Source organism: Falco punctatus, assembly GCF_963210335.1.
Source record: "Falco punctatus genome assembly, chromosome: 9".
NCBI classification, from domain to species: domain Eukaryota; kingdom Metazoa; phylum Chordata; class Aves; order Falconiformes; family Falconidae; genus Falco; species Falco punctatus.
In genome coordinates this window covers 10,824,833-10,845,365 of record NC_137589.1, presented here as the reverse complement: position 1 = coordinate 10,845,365, position 20,533 = coordinate 10,824,833, and the positions used below count along the sequence as shown (strand labels likewise).

Sequence of the window (20,533 nt, the reverse complement as noted above, 5' to 3'; positions counted from 1 at the left end):
TACCAATTTTTTGTGCAAATAGGAGTTATTTTTTAGTCTGATTTTCATGGGAAACAAGATTTGTGTGCTTATTCCACTTGTCTGTCAAGCTCCTCCAATATTTAATTCCAGTGAGGAATTCAAATTTGAAAAAGGTAGAGGGTTTGGTGCTAAAGAAATACCTGCTCAGAGAAGAACGACTCAGGTTAGTGCCATCACTGAAGGAAAAGAGCTTCAGCTATAAGAGAACTGTGGGGCTGGCGCCAGCCAGCACACTCATAGCTCTCTTTTAATTTCATATTTAGGGGAAAAAAGAAGCCTTGAAATTACGAACACCTGCACCCAACTCAGTGGCACTAATCGCAACATAAAGTTCAGCTTAGTAATGCAGCAACAGTAAATTTTCTGTCGGAAAAAAAAAATAATGAAAAACCCCAAGGACTACTAAAAGCCTGTGAGAGTGTTTTGAAGGTCTGTGGTGAATTATCTCTGTATTAATCATAACTACAGTGTGTCTTGAAACAGCTCAAACCTGGATCCTCTTCAACACTTTTTATCTTAGGTGTCGACAGAATGGTTGCCAGTTTCTCTATATTCTTTATTTTTATGTCACATTTAAGACAGTTTAGTAGGTATTAAACATATAAGTTTAATGATTTATCCATCATTTGGATGAGATATAAATGTGCTGTCACTTTCCTTTATACTGCCATAATACTCTCAAGAAGAAAAGACAATTTCTTATTCTTTTATCACCATAACTGCACTAAGGAAAAAAAATTCTAAATTCCAAGGCTTTTGTTAAACTGTTTTCAGCACGCAGTTTAATACCTGGTCAATTTAGCAATGCAAAAAATGTTGATAACTTACTAGATATTGCTTCTTAATGACTTTTACAAAACTACTGTCATTGGGGGACTGGGGTGGGGTGCTTAACCTTTACAACTCCTTCCCCATTGCCCTTGTACCTAGTATTTAAAATTCTGCCTTTTTCCCTTTTCTGTAATACCGTAATTTGTGCTATTTTCGCCTTCTTATGACCCTCCCCTCTCTAAAACTATGCATGCCAAATTTTATTCTGATACTATAATGCATTTTCAGTGGAAAATAACAGTGTGTTCTGAATAGTAATCCATTGCACCCCTCATTTTAAGGGGAAGGAGGCAAGACACATGACAAAAATCATAGAGTGAAATAGCTGGAAGTCCACCCACTGGGAAAGGCTGGATGGCAGAACCACTGTGCAATGCTGCTGTAAAGAAATGCAAAGTAAGTATTATTTTACTTTTTATGATTCTTACGGGAAAGTTTCTTTTTTATTTGAAAGCACTGATGTAGGATAATTTATAGTTAGAGATTTACATTGTTCAGAAATCATACTGAGCAGCCTTAGACTTGAATAAAACTTAGTTCAGACATTAGAAGACTCTGTAAGCACGTGTGGAAATGCAGGAAAAGACAATGAACAGTGGCAACAGTTCATCTTAAAATTAAATATTGTTGATATTTGCTTTCAAAACCCTCTTACTCCCCCCCCAAAAAAAAAAAAAAAAAAAAAACAAAACACCATCCTTTCCCTCCATTACTTCAGAGAAATCTCTGATTAAAGAACTCATTATGTGCTCCTCAGTCATCTACTTCTCAGACCTCACCTAAAAAGGCACGTCACTTATAAAAGCCAAGTCCTTCCTATCCTTTACTATTGTTCATTTTGGGTGCCATGCCCCATGCAAGAACAAATTAGATGTATTCCACTAACCTCTTCCAAATGTATTTTACTAGCGGATAATCACATCCATGTCGTGTTACCTTCCTTTTCTAAACTATTCCTCCACATTTCCGCTCTGAAAATGCCAGCTCCATTTCCATAAACATACGTGATTGCTTTTTGCAACCCCCTTTATGCTTTTCTTCATTACCTTTGTCAATTGCCTAGTTTCCCTAGTCTCCTTTTTCTACATCCTTATTTAAATTTCTGTATTTTTATAGAAAACCCAATATAAAAATCACCTCACCACTGCCACACTGTCTTCATTAACTACAAACTAACATTACCTACATGGAAAATTCCTTTTGCTTTTCCCTTATTTGCCTTTCTTAGAAGATTTCACACTGTAGACATATATGGAATAGAGAGAATTCTTTCTTCCTTATTATTTTATTTATTGAGGATATAATACCACTTGGGAAACCAATTCAGGTTTCCAACCAGAATACGTCTAGTATTTTTGCTGTATGATTTAACTGAGCTTCTGAAGAATGTTTGGTATACTGTGGACATTACTGTGCAAAAAACAAGTACAAAGAATGGTTTAATGAAAACTGACCTTTAAAAAAAAGAAGTTACAAGCTAAATTCCAGCATGTTGGTTCCTTGCTGTCAGATTTTCATAGAAAACATTGTAAACAATTTCCAGGTGGCTTTGTAGGAATTTTACATTAAAAAAAAAAATATAATCAAATTAAGACATTTGAGAGATGCTCGTCTAAAAATCATACCAAATCAAAACCAGAATTTTGGAGAAATTTTAGCAGCAGTGCTAAATGCTAAAAAAGATTATTAAAGATATAAAAGATTAAAAAATATTATTAAAAAATGTTAAAAGCTTTAGCCAGTTAGAAATGTCCAAAACCTACTTCCTTTCCTTTGCAATATCTGTACACTGGTCTTAACTAGCATGTCAATTCCTATAACCCTATATGTAGAGAAAACAGCAAAACAGCCTTGGTTTCGCTGTAGCTCAAGGAGTGGAAGTTCCCAGTCCCCACCCGGCAGCTCAGCACATGACACCTACGTAGTGGAAGGCTGAGACTCAGAATTTCCTCTTGTGCACTACCTTCCGCAGTACTTTCAGTTTTTCTGGGGTATAATTGTAGCAGAAAACACAGGGCTCACCACAGTCCACAGCACGCTTCGCCTGAACGTAGACGTGTAAGAGGAGGTGTGAAGCAGCTCTTCGCTTCCACAGCAGCACAAAGCAGGGACGCACTCCGGCGTGCAGGGTGCCCCAGCTGTGAGAAGACATGATCCTTGAGACCTCGGTAAGTTCTGCACAGTGCTGTGCCCTGTTCCCATGCACTACTTGTGGTTTAGGAGGCATATATGCCTCTGGGCAAACTACAGCGAGAGCATCTCTCTGCTAGGTATTGCTACTGCAGTGATGGCAGGGTTCAGCCATCAAGAGACATCTAGCCATGCATGGTTCAGTCAAAGTAATTTAATACTACATTACAGAGAAAGCACATCTAAAAGCATGATGCAGTTTATAAATTCACTGTTTATTCCATGTTTTATGTCATACTTGGATCGTATATAATGAATTGGTACCATTCACAAAGAAGATTACGTGGTGGTGGCTTTATATAATGCTGTTGTGGAGAAATGGAAACAGAGGCTGATATTTCATGTTATTTTGGTACACTTTTTTTTTTTTTTTCCTCTCGGATGGAATACTAGAAGAGACACACATCGATTTGAATGAATATTCACTACGTAAGTTGGTTTCAGTATTGTGCAGTCAGGTTTAAAGTGATTGCAGTACACCAAGAAGCCCTAAACACAGTTAACTCTCCAGGGATGTTTAAATTTGGGATCAGCCCATCCCAGACTCAGGTGGTGCTCCCCTCGACATCAATAATCATGTTGCAGATATTTGAGTCAAAGGTCAGTATTTTGTCTCAAAGATTTTGTTCTCGGTCCCCTTTCCTCCAAGTTAATTAAACAAGCAAAGAGTAAGAACACTGAAATGTCCAGAGCAACAGGGCATTTGAATTGCAACATACACCTTCTGTTAGCTTACTCAACAGAATAAAAAAATGTTTTCTGTAAGATTGAAAAAACAGCAGGATCTGGTATATTACAAATAAAAACAATTACAATGTGAGAACTCTTGTTTTCAGAAACATGGGATTTGCCATCTCCAGGAAATGTGGTTCAGGTGTGTTTTCAGTACAGCTTCTGCTAGATCAAAAAAGCTGTCCTGGTACTTTACAGAGAAATTAATGTTTTTGCTGCAGCAAATAAGATCCAATCCCACACTGAATTTCTCGGTCTGGTGAATTTAAGCTTTAAGTAGATTGTTAGGGACCTGATGCACATAAGCCATGCAATCCCTTGAGAAACGATTTTCAAATTAACTAATAAGATATTGCACTGCTTACAGCTTATTAGAAAGAAACAGTGAGCAGCAACAGCACATAGCCACTATGCCTGGGATTTAAAAGTTGGATTTAGCTGTCAGGTTCATAATTCTTACTGCACTGGTTATGTAAAGGAGTAGGTGAAAGGAGGGTTTAGTTTCATATTAAGGAAAGTAAAAAGGCCCTACAGAATGTAATTGCAGGATTAATGAAAAGTATAAGGCATCTTTGCCCCACTATTTACATATCAAGGCAATTTATGGAAATCCTCATAAATAAAACTTTAAGAATTGAAAATGAAATTCAGAAAATAAATGCTCTTAAATTACAAGCAATATAATTTTTTGTATTAAAATATTATGAGTAGAGAAGAAACTGGTAATTTTTCACAAGGTAATGTAAAGGTTATCTCCCCAAGGAGAAGGAGTAAGATACAAGAGCTTCTTGACCAACGTTGATAGTTAGGATAGTAACATCTCTGCAAGTTTCCAATATTGAAATGATAGTGAGGATTTCTATGCATGAAAACGTTTTGATAGTAATTACCACTCATCCTGATGTGGAAAGTAAAGGCTAAAGCGACAGAGCAAGCAAATGCCTTGAGAGTAACCTGGTAGAGGTAGCATCTCGGTATGTGGAGAACACTTGAGAAGAGAGAAACTATAAAGACAACAGATAAGTCAAAACATGAATGGTCTCAATGATCTCAGCTGGGAAGAGAAACTAGAGTGATTAGAACTAAGCACAGAGACTGTCGAGTTTGGTAATGATATCTGCAATCCTGAGCACAGAAGATGAAGTTATCGTAAAAATAATCTTTAGCAAAGCTGCCATCTCAAAACTAGTATAGCACAAAAATTTGAGATTGCACACCAGAATGGAACAGTGAAGACTACCAAGATAGCAGCTAAATTTAGGAGCAAGTACTAAAGGAGCAAAGTACAGGACAGAAGAAGTAAAAGTCATTTATTTTAGTTTTATAGGAATGTCATGTACTGGTGGAACAGGTGATCTAGATATATGTGATTGCAAAAAGTGGCAATTCAAAATAAAATACAGAACCATTACAGAGGACTGAAGTGAAAGTGCTTTGCTTGGAATAACATCTAAAGCCAGTGACTACTGCTTTCCAGCTTCTGAAACCGGTTTCAGAATCTTCCCACTCTAACAGAAAAAGGTACCATCTCTTGTAATATAGATGACATTAGAGGAGCCGAAAAACGTAACAAAGCGCATAAACGGTTCACTTGAAAATGAAGGTTATTAAAGTAACTCTGTTTGATGTATAAGTAAGGACCTCTAGTTTCAACCTTTAACTGCAATTGCCATGGAGTTAGATTACTCTTCGTCACACAGCTAACCTTGCACAAGCCCTTCTACAACTTCTCTTCTATCCTAAGCAGACAGCTCAAACTCACTGTCACATCCCATTAGGAGCACAGCTGATAAAATGTTCTGGGATTCCAAGGTGACATAGCTTCTTTCGTTACGTTTGTCACAATATTGATTAGATTAGGTCTGAAGCCCTTCTTTGGCCTGCTACCGACCCATCACATCTCCTGGGAAATTCTGCAGAGTAGGAAACAAAATTGAAAATGACTGGCACAATAGAGATGTTCAAGATGGTTATAGCTCATGGGACTCACATAGATGTGACAAGTGCTGATTTTTGCTAACTATGCATCCTAATCCATTAATCCCAAACTTGACAACTAAATATTATATTATCTTCTTCACAGTAGTTAGCCTTTAGGAGCTTCATAACATGAAAATAACACATCAAATACTTTTATTTGTTTCACTGGAGTAAGTAACAGCATGGTCAAAGTACCACCTAGCCCATCTTACCCACCAAAAATTTAGAGTAAATAAAAAAGCGGGTAGGTTTGCTCTTTGTGGAGCCTCTATCAATTGTCTTCTGCAGTATGTTTGGGTTTAGGTATTACACTCATGCAGAATAGCTGATGATGTTACAATTCAGAGAACTGTGTAACTGAGCTGTATGGCATTCAGCTAATTGTAGCATTCAATAGCTAAAGACCCCTATACCTGTTCTTACACTTTCAACAGGCTTTACTTATTGGCATTAAACACTTCTACCGTAATACATGCCCTTCACTGGTGCAGCTTTTCTGTGTCACAGAACTGACAGTTCTGAAGGCACAAAGGATTACTCTGAGTTTCTAAGTATGGGGGGTTTTAGACAGAACGGAGGCTAGAAATTCCCCACCCACCCATTTTAAGGTCATTTTTTTTTTTCTTTCACACATGGGCTACACTACAAATACCATCAGCAGGCACATTTGATCTACAAGGAGCCTGAGCAATAAGTTCAGTAATGTCACTCATTTTCCATACGCCTTTACCTCCCACGTACAACTCCCACTCCTCTGACAGTACCAAAACTATAGTTTGATTCTTCCTTTCTGCCAAGCATTCCCTCCTCCTCCTTATCTTCACACAGCCTTGCAAAATACAACAGCTAAGCAATTAGCATCCTATAAGTAAAATAAATATTCCTATTTGCCATAGGGAAATTGTACTACATCTGTCACACTCAGTAACACCACCTGAGACAAGATGACACACTCTGTGATAGCCTAGGAACCACAAGCTCTCATGAAACATGAGCTTCCACATTAGTTTTTTTGCATGTTTTCAAGGATACAGCAACATGAAGCAGAACAAGAATTGTGTATTTCATTCCAGTTTGGCATAATAGAGCACTAGATCCTGTATTTACTATATTTCACTGGGAGTAGAAAAAAAATGTATCAAGAAAAAAAAAGAAAGAAAAAAGAAACCTAGGATTTTCTTCTATATAAATGTTATTACTGTTATAAACGATAACAATTAAAACAATTTTATTTTGGGTTCAATCAATTTAGGTTGAGAAACAATAAGCATAAACAGAGCTGAGTGCACGGAGAACTCAATTAGTTCCACCACACGCACACCTGAGTCCTAAAAGCAGCATCTTTTATCCCTGGATCTTGACCAATCTCTTCTAGCCGGACGTTCGTCCTGCTAGGTCGTTAGGGTACGCCTTCTCCTCCTATTGGCTCTCCTTTGGCGCGCTTTTTCAAATCTCAAGGTCTTTGTCTCCTTTGGCGGGCCTTCTCCGGCATGGTTTCGGGCCTTCCCTGGTGTGGTTTCACTTTCCTTATCTCCTTTGGCGGGCTTTTCCAAGCCTCGATTGCCTCAGGGGAAGGGGAAGCCATCACACTGTCTTAAAGGAGAACCACACGTGCCCACCCACCACAACTGTGATACAGGTCCCAGATTTACACAGGGTACAACCATTACACCTATCACAGTACATTCTATTTTTGACATGAATCATGACTGCGTTTATCACATTACCTATATGTAACTATGAAAATACACATTCCAGGTTGCTACACTTTGATCCTTTTCACAACTGCTGAACTTTTCTTCAAAATTAAGTCCAAGAAATCCTTTCACCTTGTTCTTAAATAAGTCACGCTTCTTTTCACACAGAAAAAAAAGGAGTAGAATTTTTTTTAATATAATCCTAGCGTTTTGGTTTTGGTTTTTAAGAAACTTATTGTATATTACTGCAAGATTCAACAGGGTAATTAACATTCCATTGAAAAAGACTTTAAAAATGAAAAGGGGAGCAAGGGAAGAACAATAACTGATTATGGAGTCAGTTTTATTAAACTTGCCTTAAATACACTGTAGGATACTTACGTTGAAAGAGATTCACCTATCTATAGCGATAGATTACTCCAAGCTTCAAGAAGCTCAAACAATGTATCTTCATGCTTTACAGAATCTCTCCTGTAGGTTATTACCCTGCAGACTTCAATTAAGATTGAGTAACAGCCTTTACACCCAAAACCTATGGTTTGCACCTTGAGAACGTGAAAGAGCTGATGATCTTAGGATTGCTCAAGAATAGGAGATTGGGGGTTTTTATACTTTAAGGGCTGAAAAATCTGCAGGGGGAGGTTTCAGCCAGAATTAGAAGATCTTTTCCTTGGAATGGTAGACATCGTCTCCCAGAGAAAAATATCTAAAAGGTCCTTTCCTGGATTTCAAACAATATTCTCTAGTGGGTTACATCTATGCCCTTGCTCATAGCAACATTAAAATAAAAGTGGTACAAGAGCTGCACCCCTCAACACATTATAAAATAAGAAAATCCTGAGCACAGGCCAAAAGGGAAAAAAATTATTGTTCCTCAATATAATGTTCAACTGAAAAATTAAATAAGCAATTTAGTTGCACACAAATATTTTGGTTTTAAACACAGCCATTTATTTTCAACCAGAATAGATCGCACAAATCTAAAAGGACATTTGCCTTGGAACTCTGTGTTCATATTAACATGAACCTTTCCTTCTTCCTCTAAGAAAGTAATATGCAGCACCCGCTTGTGGAGAAAATAACTTTTGACACGTTTTAAATAGCTTTAATGCTTTAAGGTCAAAGATTACTGCACACCTTACTCGGTCTTGCCCCACTACTTTGTTTCTATCTCTTCATCCTCTTCTCTGCATTCCCCCTTCCAGGTACTAACTTTCCCAGCTCATCCACATCTCCCACTGTCCCCCCAGCACATACCTGCTCTCTGCCTTGTTCCCTTCTCCATACTAATCCGGTGATGTGGCCCAGCTGTCCTTTGTAGCATTCTTAATTACATTCCTCTCCTATCAATTGCTGGCCTCTTCATTACCACTGCTGGGTTTCGTTACCAGGAGTAGGATTTATTCCCATTCCCTGCTTCCCTTCACCCCCCCATCATCTTCTGGTCTAAACAAAGAGACATGTTAGACCCACACACACAAGCCTTCAAGAATCTCCAGCTCTGTCACCTGGTGGTTTGTAACTCAGAAAGAAGAAACATCGGCTGAAGGTTGAGAGTTCTTGTACTAGATAGATCACAGATTGCAACAGAAACAGACTTGACATAGCTGATATTGTTTGATGGTTTCTAATGTCTCTTTCCACTACAACAGCAGAAAGCTAAGGCATCCTAACGCTGGCTCTCAGCTGCATGAGTTTGGTACTTTGCAAACTTCAGAAGGAGGTCACAAAAAGAAGGTGGCAATGCAAAAAGCAATCTCATTCTTTTGGATTATGCATTGCTTGCTTGTGCTGGGGTGCTTTCCTCTCCCCAGTGACTCTTTCAGCCAGAGCCTAAGGTATAAAAATGCCCCTGCCCGCACTCCCTTCTCACCTGCAGAGAAAGAGCTTGCCAGACAAATTTGAGGAGTACTGTAGAGCAGCTAAAAAGAGGTGTAGAGGAACCCACTTCTTTGAAATTTCTGACATTTTGGAGGATGGAAGAAGTTTGAAATCTCCAGGGCTCCAGCCTTACAGGCACTAAAAAAACCAACCAAACAAACAAACAAAAAACCCACAAAAACAAACAAACAAAAAAAACCACGAAAAAACACCACCACGAAAAAAAAAAATCCTGGAAAGAAATAGAAGAAAAACTGCCTATCTCTGTATTTAGGAGTTAAATATATTTAAGACCCTTGAGGAAGGAAATAGGTTAGGAAACTGACAGTGAAAAATAACAGATTGAAAATAAGTCTGATTTTCTGGTAGAAGTTGTAATTCTTTTTTTAAAATGAGAAACAGTTCTTACAAAGAAATAACCTGCAGAAGCAATACCGATACAATTTAGCCACCAAAGGGCAAAAAGTTAGGAAAATACAGGCTAGGAATAGTCTGGCCAAACTTTCATTTGCTTTCAGGGACTGTATGTGTTTATCATCAGCAATAGGCATCCCATTACAGATTTTGCCACCAAGCAATAACGGAAAGGAATGTTATTTCTTTTTTTTTTTAATCCAAGTCATAGACTGTCTTACAACACAGAGTAACTGAATCCTAAAGCTGGTACTGTAAGCTGCTCAGTAATACACACAACCGTTTTAGCCAAACTGGATTTTTGAGAATAAACTAGAACAGCCGTAACACCTTGAGGTGTAGCATTATTTACCTCATGTGCAGATGATGTCTGCAGAGGTAACACTGAATAACATCTGCTGCTAGCTTTGATATCATTTGAAATGAGAAGAGTAAGTCTGCACTACCTGTAGAGAAGGGCGATGGGCAAGTTAGGACAGCAAAACAGCAGCCAAAGCTGAGGTGGGGTACAACCAGACCCCATTTATCTCTGCATTGTGCCCACGTCCCTGGGAGCCACAGAGACTATGGACAAATTAGAGCAATTGTCCAGTTTCTCTGACTTGTGCTACAGGGCATCTGTACGTGTTTCAGGACTACAAAACAGATGCCATAGTGAAAGCTTCTACATTCTAACCAGAATCTAGTTTGGACACATTATTTTATATTACCTTCTGCCACATCTTTTGACCTTGCTTTTGCCACAGGGGAAAAAAAAAAAAAAAAAAAACAAAACAAAAAAAAAAAAACAAAACAAAACACCCTTTGAAAACAGTGTTTGCATACTTAAATGAGAGAAGGAACTGGTATCCCCCTTACATTTTTCATTTCTGAAGGTCTTAAGGGAGGACTGAGGGTGCAGAGAAAATAAATAGCTTAAGTTTAAAGAATGGACTGTAAGCAACTAAAAGCTTTGCCTCTTGCAGAACTACAGTCAGTATGATTAATGGTTCAGGAATTATATTAAAGTGCAATAGCTTTCCCTGTAGACTGGTGATACTCAGGAGAAAAGAGTCTTTGCTTTGAATGAGAACATGAAATTTGATTTGCGTATTCCAGAATAATAAATAATATTCTCTTAATTTAGATAGATCTCTTTACAAAAGCAGCAGCATCTTCCTGTTTTGATCACATATTAAACAAGAAAAAAGGAAATTAAGAAGTCAGTCTAAGTGCATGAAAGGGGAGAACCTGCATGAAGCAGTCCTCGCTTGCAATTAATAACAACAAATTGATGGGCATTACATCTGCTCAGCACCTTCCAGTATCGTCACTCAGACCTGTGCTGTAGGAGTTGTACACACTGCTAACAGCTCCTTTCTTAAAGGCTATTTGTGCTAAAGCAAACTTGTCAGCAGACTGAGTAAAGCAGGATTTAGAGCTTCAGTCACTGCTGGGCAAAGACAACACCTCAGATGCTGTTGGGGTTGTGAGTTCACCCTAACTCCTTGGTACTTTCTCACCATTCAGACCAAGCAACAATAATCAAGCATTTGATGGCTGACCTTGATTTTAAGGGAACAGACTCTAGCAAGCTACTGCCTTGTTAAAGGATCCAGAAAATTCCATAAAAATGAAGGCTAAATACAGACTACACACGTGCATGGATGCGAATCAGCACTAGATCAGTGCTCCAGGCGGAGATGCCCTCTCCAGGCTTTCCCCCTCACCCAGGCTTGGTAAGACTGGCTCTTCCCAAAGGCTGCCTTTCCCATTCTGTTCCCATGACAGCAAGCTCCTATTTCACCACAAGTTTAGCAACTCTTTTCTGCACCATAGTCACCGATTAATGCCCTGACCCTTGACTCATTAACCTCAGCAATAACAAAACAGAAGGCAAAGGCTCACACAGCCCCAGATTTTAAATTGGTTTAAGGACAGACCTTCCTGTGTGGCAACGCTGGATTTGCAGAGTTGTTTGTGTGAATAAACACAGGCCTTCTTTACCCTCTTTAGCCTTTTCTGAAATCTAGTAGCAATATAAAAGTAAATAGGTAACTGTTCCAACACAACCTTAAATAATTCAGAGGACCACATTCTTTGCCTACCTGAAAATCCAGAGCAGCCCACGTAACAGTAAACAAGCTTTTAATCGATTCTAAAACATTAAGGATATAGAAGATAGATGACAGTATGATTTAATTTAGTTTCTATTGGGCAGAATTTAAAAGAGCTTGAACACTCCTCTCAGAAAACTGAAATAGGAGCACAAGTTTTAAATAAACTTCTTCTGGGCACAGCTGCAGAGAACAGTTCATGATCAGCAGTCCTTGAAATATTCTCATGCCATTTGCCGTGGGTGCAGCACAGTTTTAATCACTGCAAGGAGCTTCAGCTATGCCTAGGAGTTTTGTTTTTCACAGTGAGCCTAACTGGAAAAACCCTGAAAAAAAAGAAGGTCATTGCACCACAGGGGCTTGAACGATTGCTGTGCTTTACAGAGGGAGAGGATCAAACAAGGCTGCAAACCGGAAGTCAAATGCTCAGATGACACCTGGGGCTTGGGAAGAAAGCGGCAACTGGTCAAAGGTCCAGGCCACCCCAGCTCTCCTTCCAGCCCCACGATTCATCCAGTGCGTGACCCAGGCCAGCTACTTCCACGTCTGCCTTGCTCAGCTTCTCCACACGCAACACCGTAACACCGGGAGGCCAGGGACTGCCGCCCTGATGCCTCTCTGCTGCCTTGCTTTGGCACAGCTGCACGATGCGGCCTCAAGGCACTCCTGCAAGTGCACGTGCACGCACACAAATCAGTTGGTGATAGGCGTGTTGTGAGAATTAACCCAGAGTTTCAGTGCTTGTTTGAAGTACAAGGGAACACTAGCTATATTTCAAAGCAATGCTAGAGCCAAGCAAAGAGAAAGGAGGAGGTTTGTGCTTTAAAAGCTTTGATTTCTTAATTTTTCAAAGGGCAGGGAGTAGCAAGCAGGACTGCGATGCTGCACAGCTGGCTGGGAAGCGTTGTGGCGCAAGGCTGGGCAGGGAGGCTGAGCTCCCCAGGCAGGCAAGAGGAGCACACCAGCCACCCCAGGAGCCTGGTTACAGGAGCAGTCGGGGGGCACACCCTGAGAACAGTCCTGGCAAGCAGCAGCTCCGCTCCCTTCCCTGGTTAGAAATGATGGCGAGGCAAGAAATGTTCGCTAGCACAAAAACAAGCCCGGAAAGCAAAAGCAAATACTTCCCCTCTGCTGCGTAGGCAGCTACGGAACGTGCCAGCAGGCACTGCCGCTGAACAGCTGGAAGAGTAGGCACAGGCAGGAGCACAAATATGTAGCCTTAAGGATATTCACCACTGATACCAGGCACAATTGATTGGCTGTTCGCGTGCCAGTGACTGAGTCACAACAAACTGGCACGCTGGCAGATTTTATAGTCGCTTGCTGCAGTGACGTGCTTTGCAATGCACCAGCATCTGAATTTACTGCTACATTACTACTGACCTCCACTTCATCTCTATATTCTGACCCAATTATTTTCAATTCTCAATTAAGTTACTTTAGGCATGGGGAAAAAAAAACCAACACTGGAAAGGGAGAAGATGGAAACATAGTTGGTCGTGCCTACAATCTTACAGCTGTATCTGTGATTCTAATCACAAAGCATTCTTTTACATGATTGCCAGGGAGAAAGCTACTGCCAGCACTTCATACCCTGGTTTTGAGCACTCACAATATCTATTTAAATTAGCAAGCAATCAGCACCCACAGCAATTAACATCACATACACGGCACTCCAGTTGTGCATTCTCTAGTCATTCTTTTCTCTCATAGAAATCTTTATTGCACAGGGCTTGTTTTGACAAGTTATGTCTTTTTTATTCAAGAATTCTAGGTAGCTTTCACTCAGATTTTCAGTTTCATTTAGTCACTATATCCTCAAGGTGTACGTACTATAAACATAAAATAATAAACAGCTCAAACACCAAAAAATTATTTCCTCTTTCTTATGTATTATGACTTTTTCTCCCAATTCCACCAGGGAAATTAATAGAAATTTTTTCACTGTCAGTTATGCCTTAGTAGAAAAAGGTAACTCCTGAAGTGGAATGGATCTAAAGACCAACAGAAGTCTAAATTTGGCCAATTTAGTCTGAATTTTGACAATAACCGTTGCATATTTTGATGAGAACTGAAACTGCCTGGTGTCAAAGACACTATCAAAACCAAAACCAGTGCTCAGCTACATTGAATCTATAAAGCATGAATTTCTTATCAATTCCTATTCCTTTTCAATTCACATTCCCACACACAAAACATTTTCCCCCTATACTTGTAACAAGCAAAGTCATTTATATTTACATATGTGATCGTAGCAGGAGTGCTACCAAACATCGGTCCCTAGACCAAAGTATTACATGTGACACCATCCATAGAATAACAACTGGATACTTATTCTGTGCCAGCTTGGGAGCCATCCAGTAGAAGTCATATATGATGTCCTTCTTCACTGGTTTATTCTCTCCATTGACAGTAACAATTCCTTTGCCATTATAGACATAGCGTAGATACAGACAATAAAAATGTTCATTTTTGAAATAATGACAAAGAATGCCTTTCTATTTCTGACAACATGTGGTATGAAAATATACAATACATGTTGTGGTGGGGTGTTGAGGTGATATTAATAATTATGATATAGAATTTAGGTTTAAAAAAAAAAAAAAAGCTAATAAAATCTCCCAAACCAAGCAGGTATCATGCTGGGTTAATGAGGTTTTCACCAAACCCAAGCTAAGTTTCAGGAGGTAAGGATGATTATTTTAGCATTTTAGGTGATAACATAGTTCGGACAAAGAGAGAGAACAGCAGCTGTTCAGCGGAGCTTTGCATTTGAGTTTCCAGGGCTCATTCTAACCCCTACAAACTCAAAACAAAACTCAGCTGGTGTGAACCGAAACAAGAGGTTTGAGTGAAAAAAACCGAGTGGAAACCTCTGAGCCTAAGAATCAAAACCAATGTTTGGACCTGCACTGAACACACGCCTGCAAGCCTGACACAAATGCTAGTTTTCCTCACATATAATTCTAAGCCCAACTAATTTTTTTTCACTGAAACCAAGGTTTTGGGGTCCAGGGAAAGAAGGGAATTAATTTGAAATGGCATCTCCTAATGAGCAAATAAATCTCAGGAACCTCAGGATCTACTCGTGCGAGAGCAGGAAAATTACCTTTGCATGTTTGGTTTTCAAGAGATGACGGAAAGAAAGAGAGAAATGGAAGTGTGGGTGCAGCTGAGAAATTTGAGAAATGCGAGTTGTGTGGTTCAGGCAGCGCTGAAAGATTTCAGAAGGTGAACAGATTCCTTTCTCATTAATGAAGGGGCCCTGACTCTAGATCCGCTGAACTCACTTCGAGTGGAAGGCTATTCAGCTCTCTCCTTTGATTGAAAGCATGAGCCTGTTACTTACGAGCTCTTGGTAGTTTTCCTTTTAATAGGAAGTTGGGGGAAGGGGGAAGAAGATGGCTGGAGGAGGGGAAGGAAAAGATGGGGTAGCAAAAAACACTGAATGTGAGACTTCAAGGGATTTGCAGGACATGCCTTTGGGAAAAGATTAAAAGCTTACAAGGTAAGCGATGCCTTTCCTGGGCTGACTTTTCTTTCCTTGATGTTCACCAATATGTTAAGAATAAAACTCTGCATCTTCAGTCCACCATTACCCTCCTACTTTCTCATAGACTTACCAAATCATTTATTCTACTAGCCTGGAACTAAAAAAAAATTGCTGATTTCCAATTTTTTTTTTCTGGTGGTTATTGGTAGTATTTGAATAATGCTAAAAATATTTACAAATAAAATCCCAATCATCTTCACTGCTGCAACAGGGAACACGCAGCTTGTTGTTGCAAATTGTACACAGCCGTGAGCTCTCGTCAGCCTCTGTGTGGGCTTGAAATGTTCTTTTAGTCCTTTGTGGCTGAAAGCTGAACAGAGATGATCACTAAAAGCATATGAAAGATGATGTTGGGACATTTGCCATAACTATATAGGAAAACTCCTCAAAGTGATCAGAAGTGTGAGCAGATTACTTAGTTCAGGTTTGAGGACTGTATTGCCAGCTAGCTGTTTCTGTTAAAGCTTAACTTTTTCTATTAAAAAAAAAAAAATCACAAAAAAATAACAACAACAAAAACCCAACCACAACCCAGATGAAAAATACACTTGAAAGAAATCCACAAATTGCAAATGCCCATGATAAGTACCTGCTTGTAGGTAAAGGGCAACACAGCAACAGTGTGTCTAAGACTTGGCACGTACTTTAATGGGACAGATTCTAAACTTCTGTTCAAACAATCTGGATATTAGAGCCTTTACTGAATTTGAAGATATTTAAGCATCAAAAAACCTTTAAAAATGTGAAATATCATTATAATTATTATAGCAGCAAAGTAAGTGCACTTCCTTTGTAAAGTCAATTGTAAAATATCAAATTTGAAAGACTTGATTGATGGTTTTAAAAGACAGACTATTATTAGTAGTTGAATTAGTATCTAAATCTTTCAAAAACAATGTAGTTACAGCAAATACTTTAAACTCATTCCTTGTAGCCAAATTTGCTGAAGCAAGAAGGCTTTATCTGTTTCACTGTTTGGAACAATCCACAGCTGTAACTTCTGGGAACGGCTATTTTGTTCCTCAAAGGCAAACTCAGATTCTTTTATTCTACTGTAACATTCCACACAGATTCTCAGACCAGAGTTCACACACCCAACTGAGGGTACAATTTCATTTGTATTCAGAAAAATCAGGCATGAATTTACCTGTAACCTCCGCAGTTAGCACACAGCAGCACACTAACTTGCAGCATCCTCTCAGACAAGACTTTCACATAAAATCCAAACTATTAATTACCAGAACTCTCTGGCCATACAGATGCATGTGTGTTCAGGATACAGCCCAAAGTCTGATAAAACCCAAGATGACACCTAATTTTGCAAATGCAAACAACATCACAGAAAAGTTAGAGCTATCGCCCTCAAAACTATGCTTGGGAGCATTTGAGCATAATGTACTTGTTAAACATCTTTCCTTTTGGGTTTTAAATACTTCATTGTTTCGGAAATCAATTGCAAAAGAACTGATTTTATATTTTGACCAAAATGAAAGTACTAAAAAGGAATAAACAAACCCACCTAATAATTACTTTCTAAAACTACCTGGCTGCCCAACAGGCACGGTATAAATCATTCTTTGGGAGGGAGAATTTATTTATTGTTTTTTAATCAACATCACTACCATTTATTTATCAACAATATGAAAAGGAAAATTGAAAGGCACAGAAAACAACTGCTATCTATTTATAAAGCAAGAGACTAGCTTTTCCATTATAGGTACTACTCTTGCTTTTTTCTATGGGTGCCTGAATCCAGTCCAAACTGTATTTTGCTAGTTTTTACCTGTTGCCAGGATAGATAGATCAACCATTTGCAGTCTGTAAGAACTTTGGTTATCTTCTAAACTGAGTAGAAATCTTGGTAGGAAACTGAAAGAGCATCTTCAAGATAAATCTAAGTACTACCTACGCGTATTGACTTGGTGCGTAACTTCACTGCTGTAACATTTGGAGTGCTACAATCTCAATCTGGTGGAGCTCCTAGGTGTGTAGAATATTAATAGTCACTTTGATGGAGATAGTATAACCAGACTTAAGAAAAAACATTAGCAAAATCTTTTGGGTTTTGCTCTTGCTAGGCATGTTAATGAGACAACTTCTATCTGTGTTTAAAACACAATACACATGCACAATCTGACTTTGAAAGTCAAGTGTATCATCACAATACGGAGGAAAGGATTATAAGGAAAAACAGTAATAAAAACAGATGAGGCGATTTAGATCAGTAATGAAAACAGTGACTTGTGATTGCAGAAAAAGGCAATATGGCTTATTGCAAATTATACAGTAAAGAACTTCAGTGCTTAACATGTTAATCCAAAAAAAATAGTTTTCATCATTTTATACACTGCAAATCTCTATAAACATACGCTAGTGAAAGGCTGTTTGTAATTGCATCTAGCTTGCAGGGAGAAAAAGGCACTGTAACATTTGTGAGGTTGCATGAAGGTTTAAACAACTGTAGGTATCATGAGATAGTTGCAAAATTTCATGCAGGAATTAGGCACGTGATGTACTTGAACCTGTGCAAGTTTCCTTCATTTGATGTGATCAGATTCAAACCAGCTGAAATGCAAAGCAGCTCCTGCAGCATGCTTTAACCGATCTAACCCCTGCTCTCCTCATGTTCATCAAAGTCTCAGATACTCAGCAACTCTCCTATTCCTGCAGAACAACCCACGTGTCTTACTACATTCTGTTTCTTAAGAAACAGGCGTCATTTCAAGCCATAAGCTTGTTGTGCACCAAAGGCCAATTCAGCAAAGCAGGACCTCGCACACTGCATCCTCCCAAGCAGTACTCAAACCTACCCAGCAAACCCCACTACCTGAAGAACAAGCATCTTCTGACTCTTCCTGCACTCCTCACCAGTGCCACCTGAATTTGGGTTGAGTTTGGAGGGGGAAAAGAGGAAAAAGGTACAAGTAGAAGAAAAGAAAATCAAGGGTACCTAGGCTACCTGGAAGTGATGATTTCTGCATAACGGTCTTTCAGCACTTTACCTAAAACTTGCTGAAGTCACTCAGACAAGTACTGTTGCCTCCAATAAGTTTTGTTCTAAGACCCAGATCTATGGCATTGGACATGACAACTTATGAAAGACCTTCTTCAAGACCATTATGAATTTATCATCATTTTTTTTTTGAAAGAAAAATGGGGAATATCACATTATCAATAGCAAAACAGTGTCTCCCCACTCTTTAAAACACCTGCATACATATATCACAAGAACAATGCTGACTGCTGATTTGATGCTCTTTGATGTGTGAACATATAAGACAATTGGAGACATTCCAAATATCTCCAGTTCAAAGTTAGGCCAAAATTAGAAACAGTTATGAATAATGTATTAGATTTTAATAGAAACAGCAATGCTGAGCAGAATAAAGATGAGAGTTTAGCTTAGCTGTGGATACCTGAAACAGGTAAGCAACACTGCTTCCTTAAACAGACAAGCTAGAATTGCACATCCTCCAAAGTTCAATTAACAAAACATATGTCAAAACAGTTTTGTGACAGACTATAAATTGCCTTTAGATGCAGTTATGATGTTTTCAGGATAATATAGGAAGCCAAAGTTTTTGGTGAAATTGCCTCTAACTTAAACGTGAAGCTTTTTAGAAGAAATAACCGTGTCAAAACCATTGTCATTTGCCATAGTAGCCTAGGACTTGGTTCCTGGTCAAAAGATTTATCTTGGAAGGTTCATTAGCCAACACACTAGCTCAGATCCTCAAAGGGTGCTAAGCAATCAAGCAATCTGTGTCCATTCATTTCAAAAAGTTTTCCAATTTCCTGAAAATATAGCATTTGAATTAAGGAATAAACGACTTGCAGGTAGTCATGCTTCTAGTTGGGTAAGCTGTTCTTGCTTGGATGTCTGTGTTATGTTCCAGAGAAAGATGTCTAGTGGGTTATATTGCCTTATATTCCTGCAATTCTACTTTACTTTGTGGATTTTGTGGGAAAAAAAAAAAAAAAAACCACACACCAAACTGATCTCAGAAGATGATCATGATAGTGCAGATCGTAAGAACAAGAAGATACATAAGGCTACTTCTTCTACTTCTTAAGATTTTTTTTGCACTCTTTTCAGAGACCTGTTTTCCGTTACATACCCAATATCTTCCCAGCTCTTTGCCACTGTGTGCAACCTGAAGTAAACCTTTCTGGCTAAGCAATGGCTGGCGCTCAGGGCTCAGTGCCTTGTTATTGACAGTTTTGACAAGGGTAACTGACAGCAGGCCAGAAATTATTTTTCATGGTTTGTGCGTGAAGTTATTTGTATTGTTACTTACAGATGCCCTTGCCAAAATCCTGTTGTGCCTTCCTTCACTGATTTCAGTTGAAGTTTGCTAGTATTTTGCAAACCATAAAAATGAAGTGACTACCTTAAACAATACTCTCTAGACTTTTAGTAGCAGTAAACAAGCTTCAGCAGCAACAAAAAATTGTCTCACTCAATAGACTCACTGGGAACTACAAAACAATAAAGCACATATTTCAACAAATACACAGAACATATGTTATAGAAGTTAATTAATGTACTAGCTATTATGAATTATTATCTTTTATGTCATGCAATGCTAAGGAAATTCCAGGCTTTCATTTACTTTAGAAAATAACTACCAGTAAAAAGCATTAGCATATATTATGCTTTTCATTTTTTGCTTTAAAATTAAATTCCATTTCCTAGAACCAACTGCTTCATTTGAACAAACCCCTATTTACTTGAAAAAACATGGGTGTAGAGGGGATAGGCATTTGACTTCATCTACCAGGGGCATACAGCAGGATTTTGCTTGATTTGCAACAGAGACATCTGAAATCCCAACACTTGAGTACCTCTGTAATCTCAAATTTCTCCTGCATCACCCAATTTTTATGCCAGTGAAACAGCAGATCCCATAAGAAACAGGGCAGTAGGTACCTTGTGATTTTTCTCCTTTTCTAGACTAGTCCTTGCACAAAGTAGAACATAGTAAGACATTTCTCAGCCTACTTAGCGATGCAATGCAGACTGGTGTGTAATCACAGGATAATTTTGTCTGTAATGTTTAATATTATGCTCATTATTGGAACAACATAAAATGATAGAATATAGTGTCTCCAGTTAGGTAGAGAACTCTCCTGGTTAA

The 20,533-nt window shown here is 38.7% G+C and overlaps 1 protein-coding gene across 1 annotated transcript in view; it reads left to right on the top strand.

Moving 5' to 3' along the window:
* Nucleotides 1–2,801: 2,801 nt before the first annotated feature.
* Nucleotides 2,802–20,533, top strand: part of RASGEF1A (RasGEF domain family member 1A) — a 53,002-nt gene continuing 35,270 nt past the window's right edge. The window contains exon 1 of the mRNA XM_080400911.1: nucleotides 2,802–3,020. Coding sequence (XP_080257037.1) covers nucleotides 3,003–3,020 — 18 coding nt within the window. The 5' untranslated portion in view covers nucleotides 2,802–3,002. The remainder of the gene's footprint in view (nucleotides 3,021–20,533) is intronic.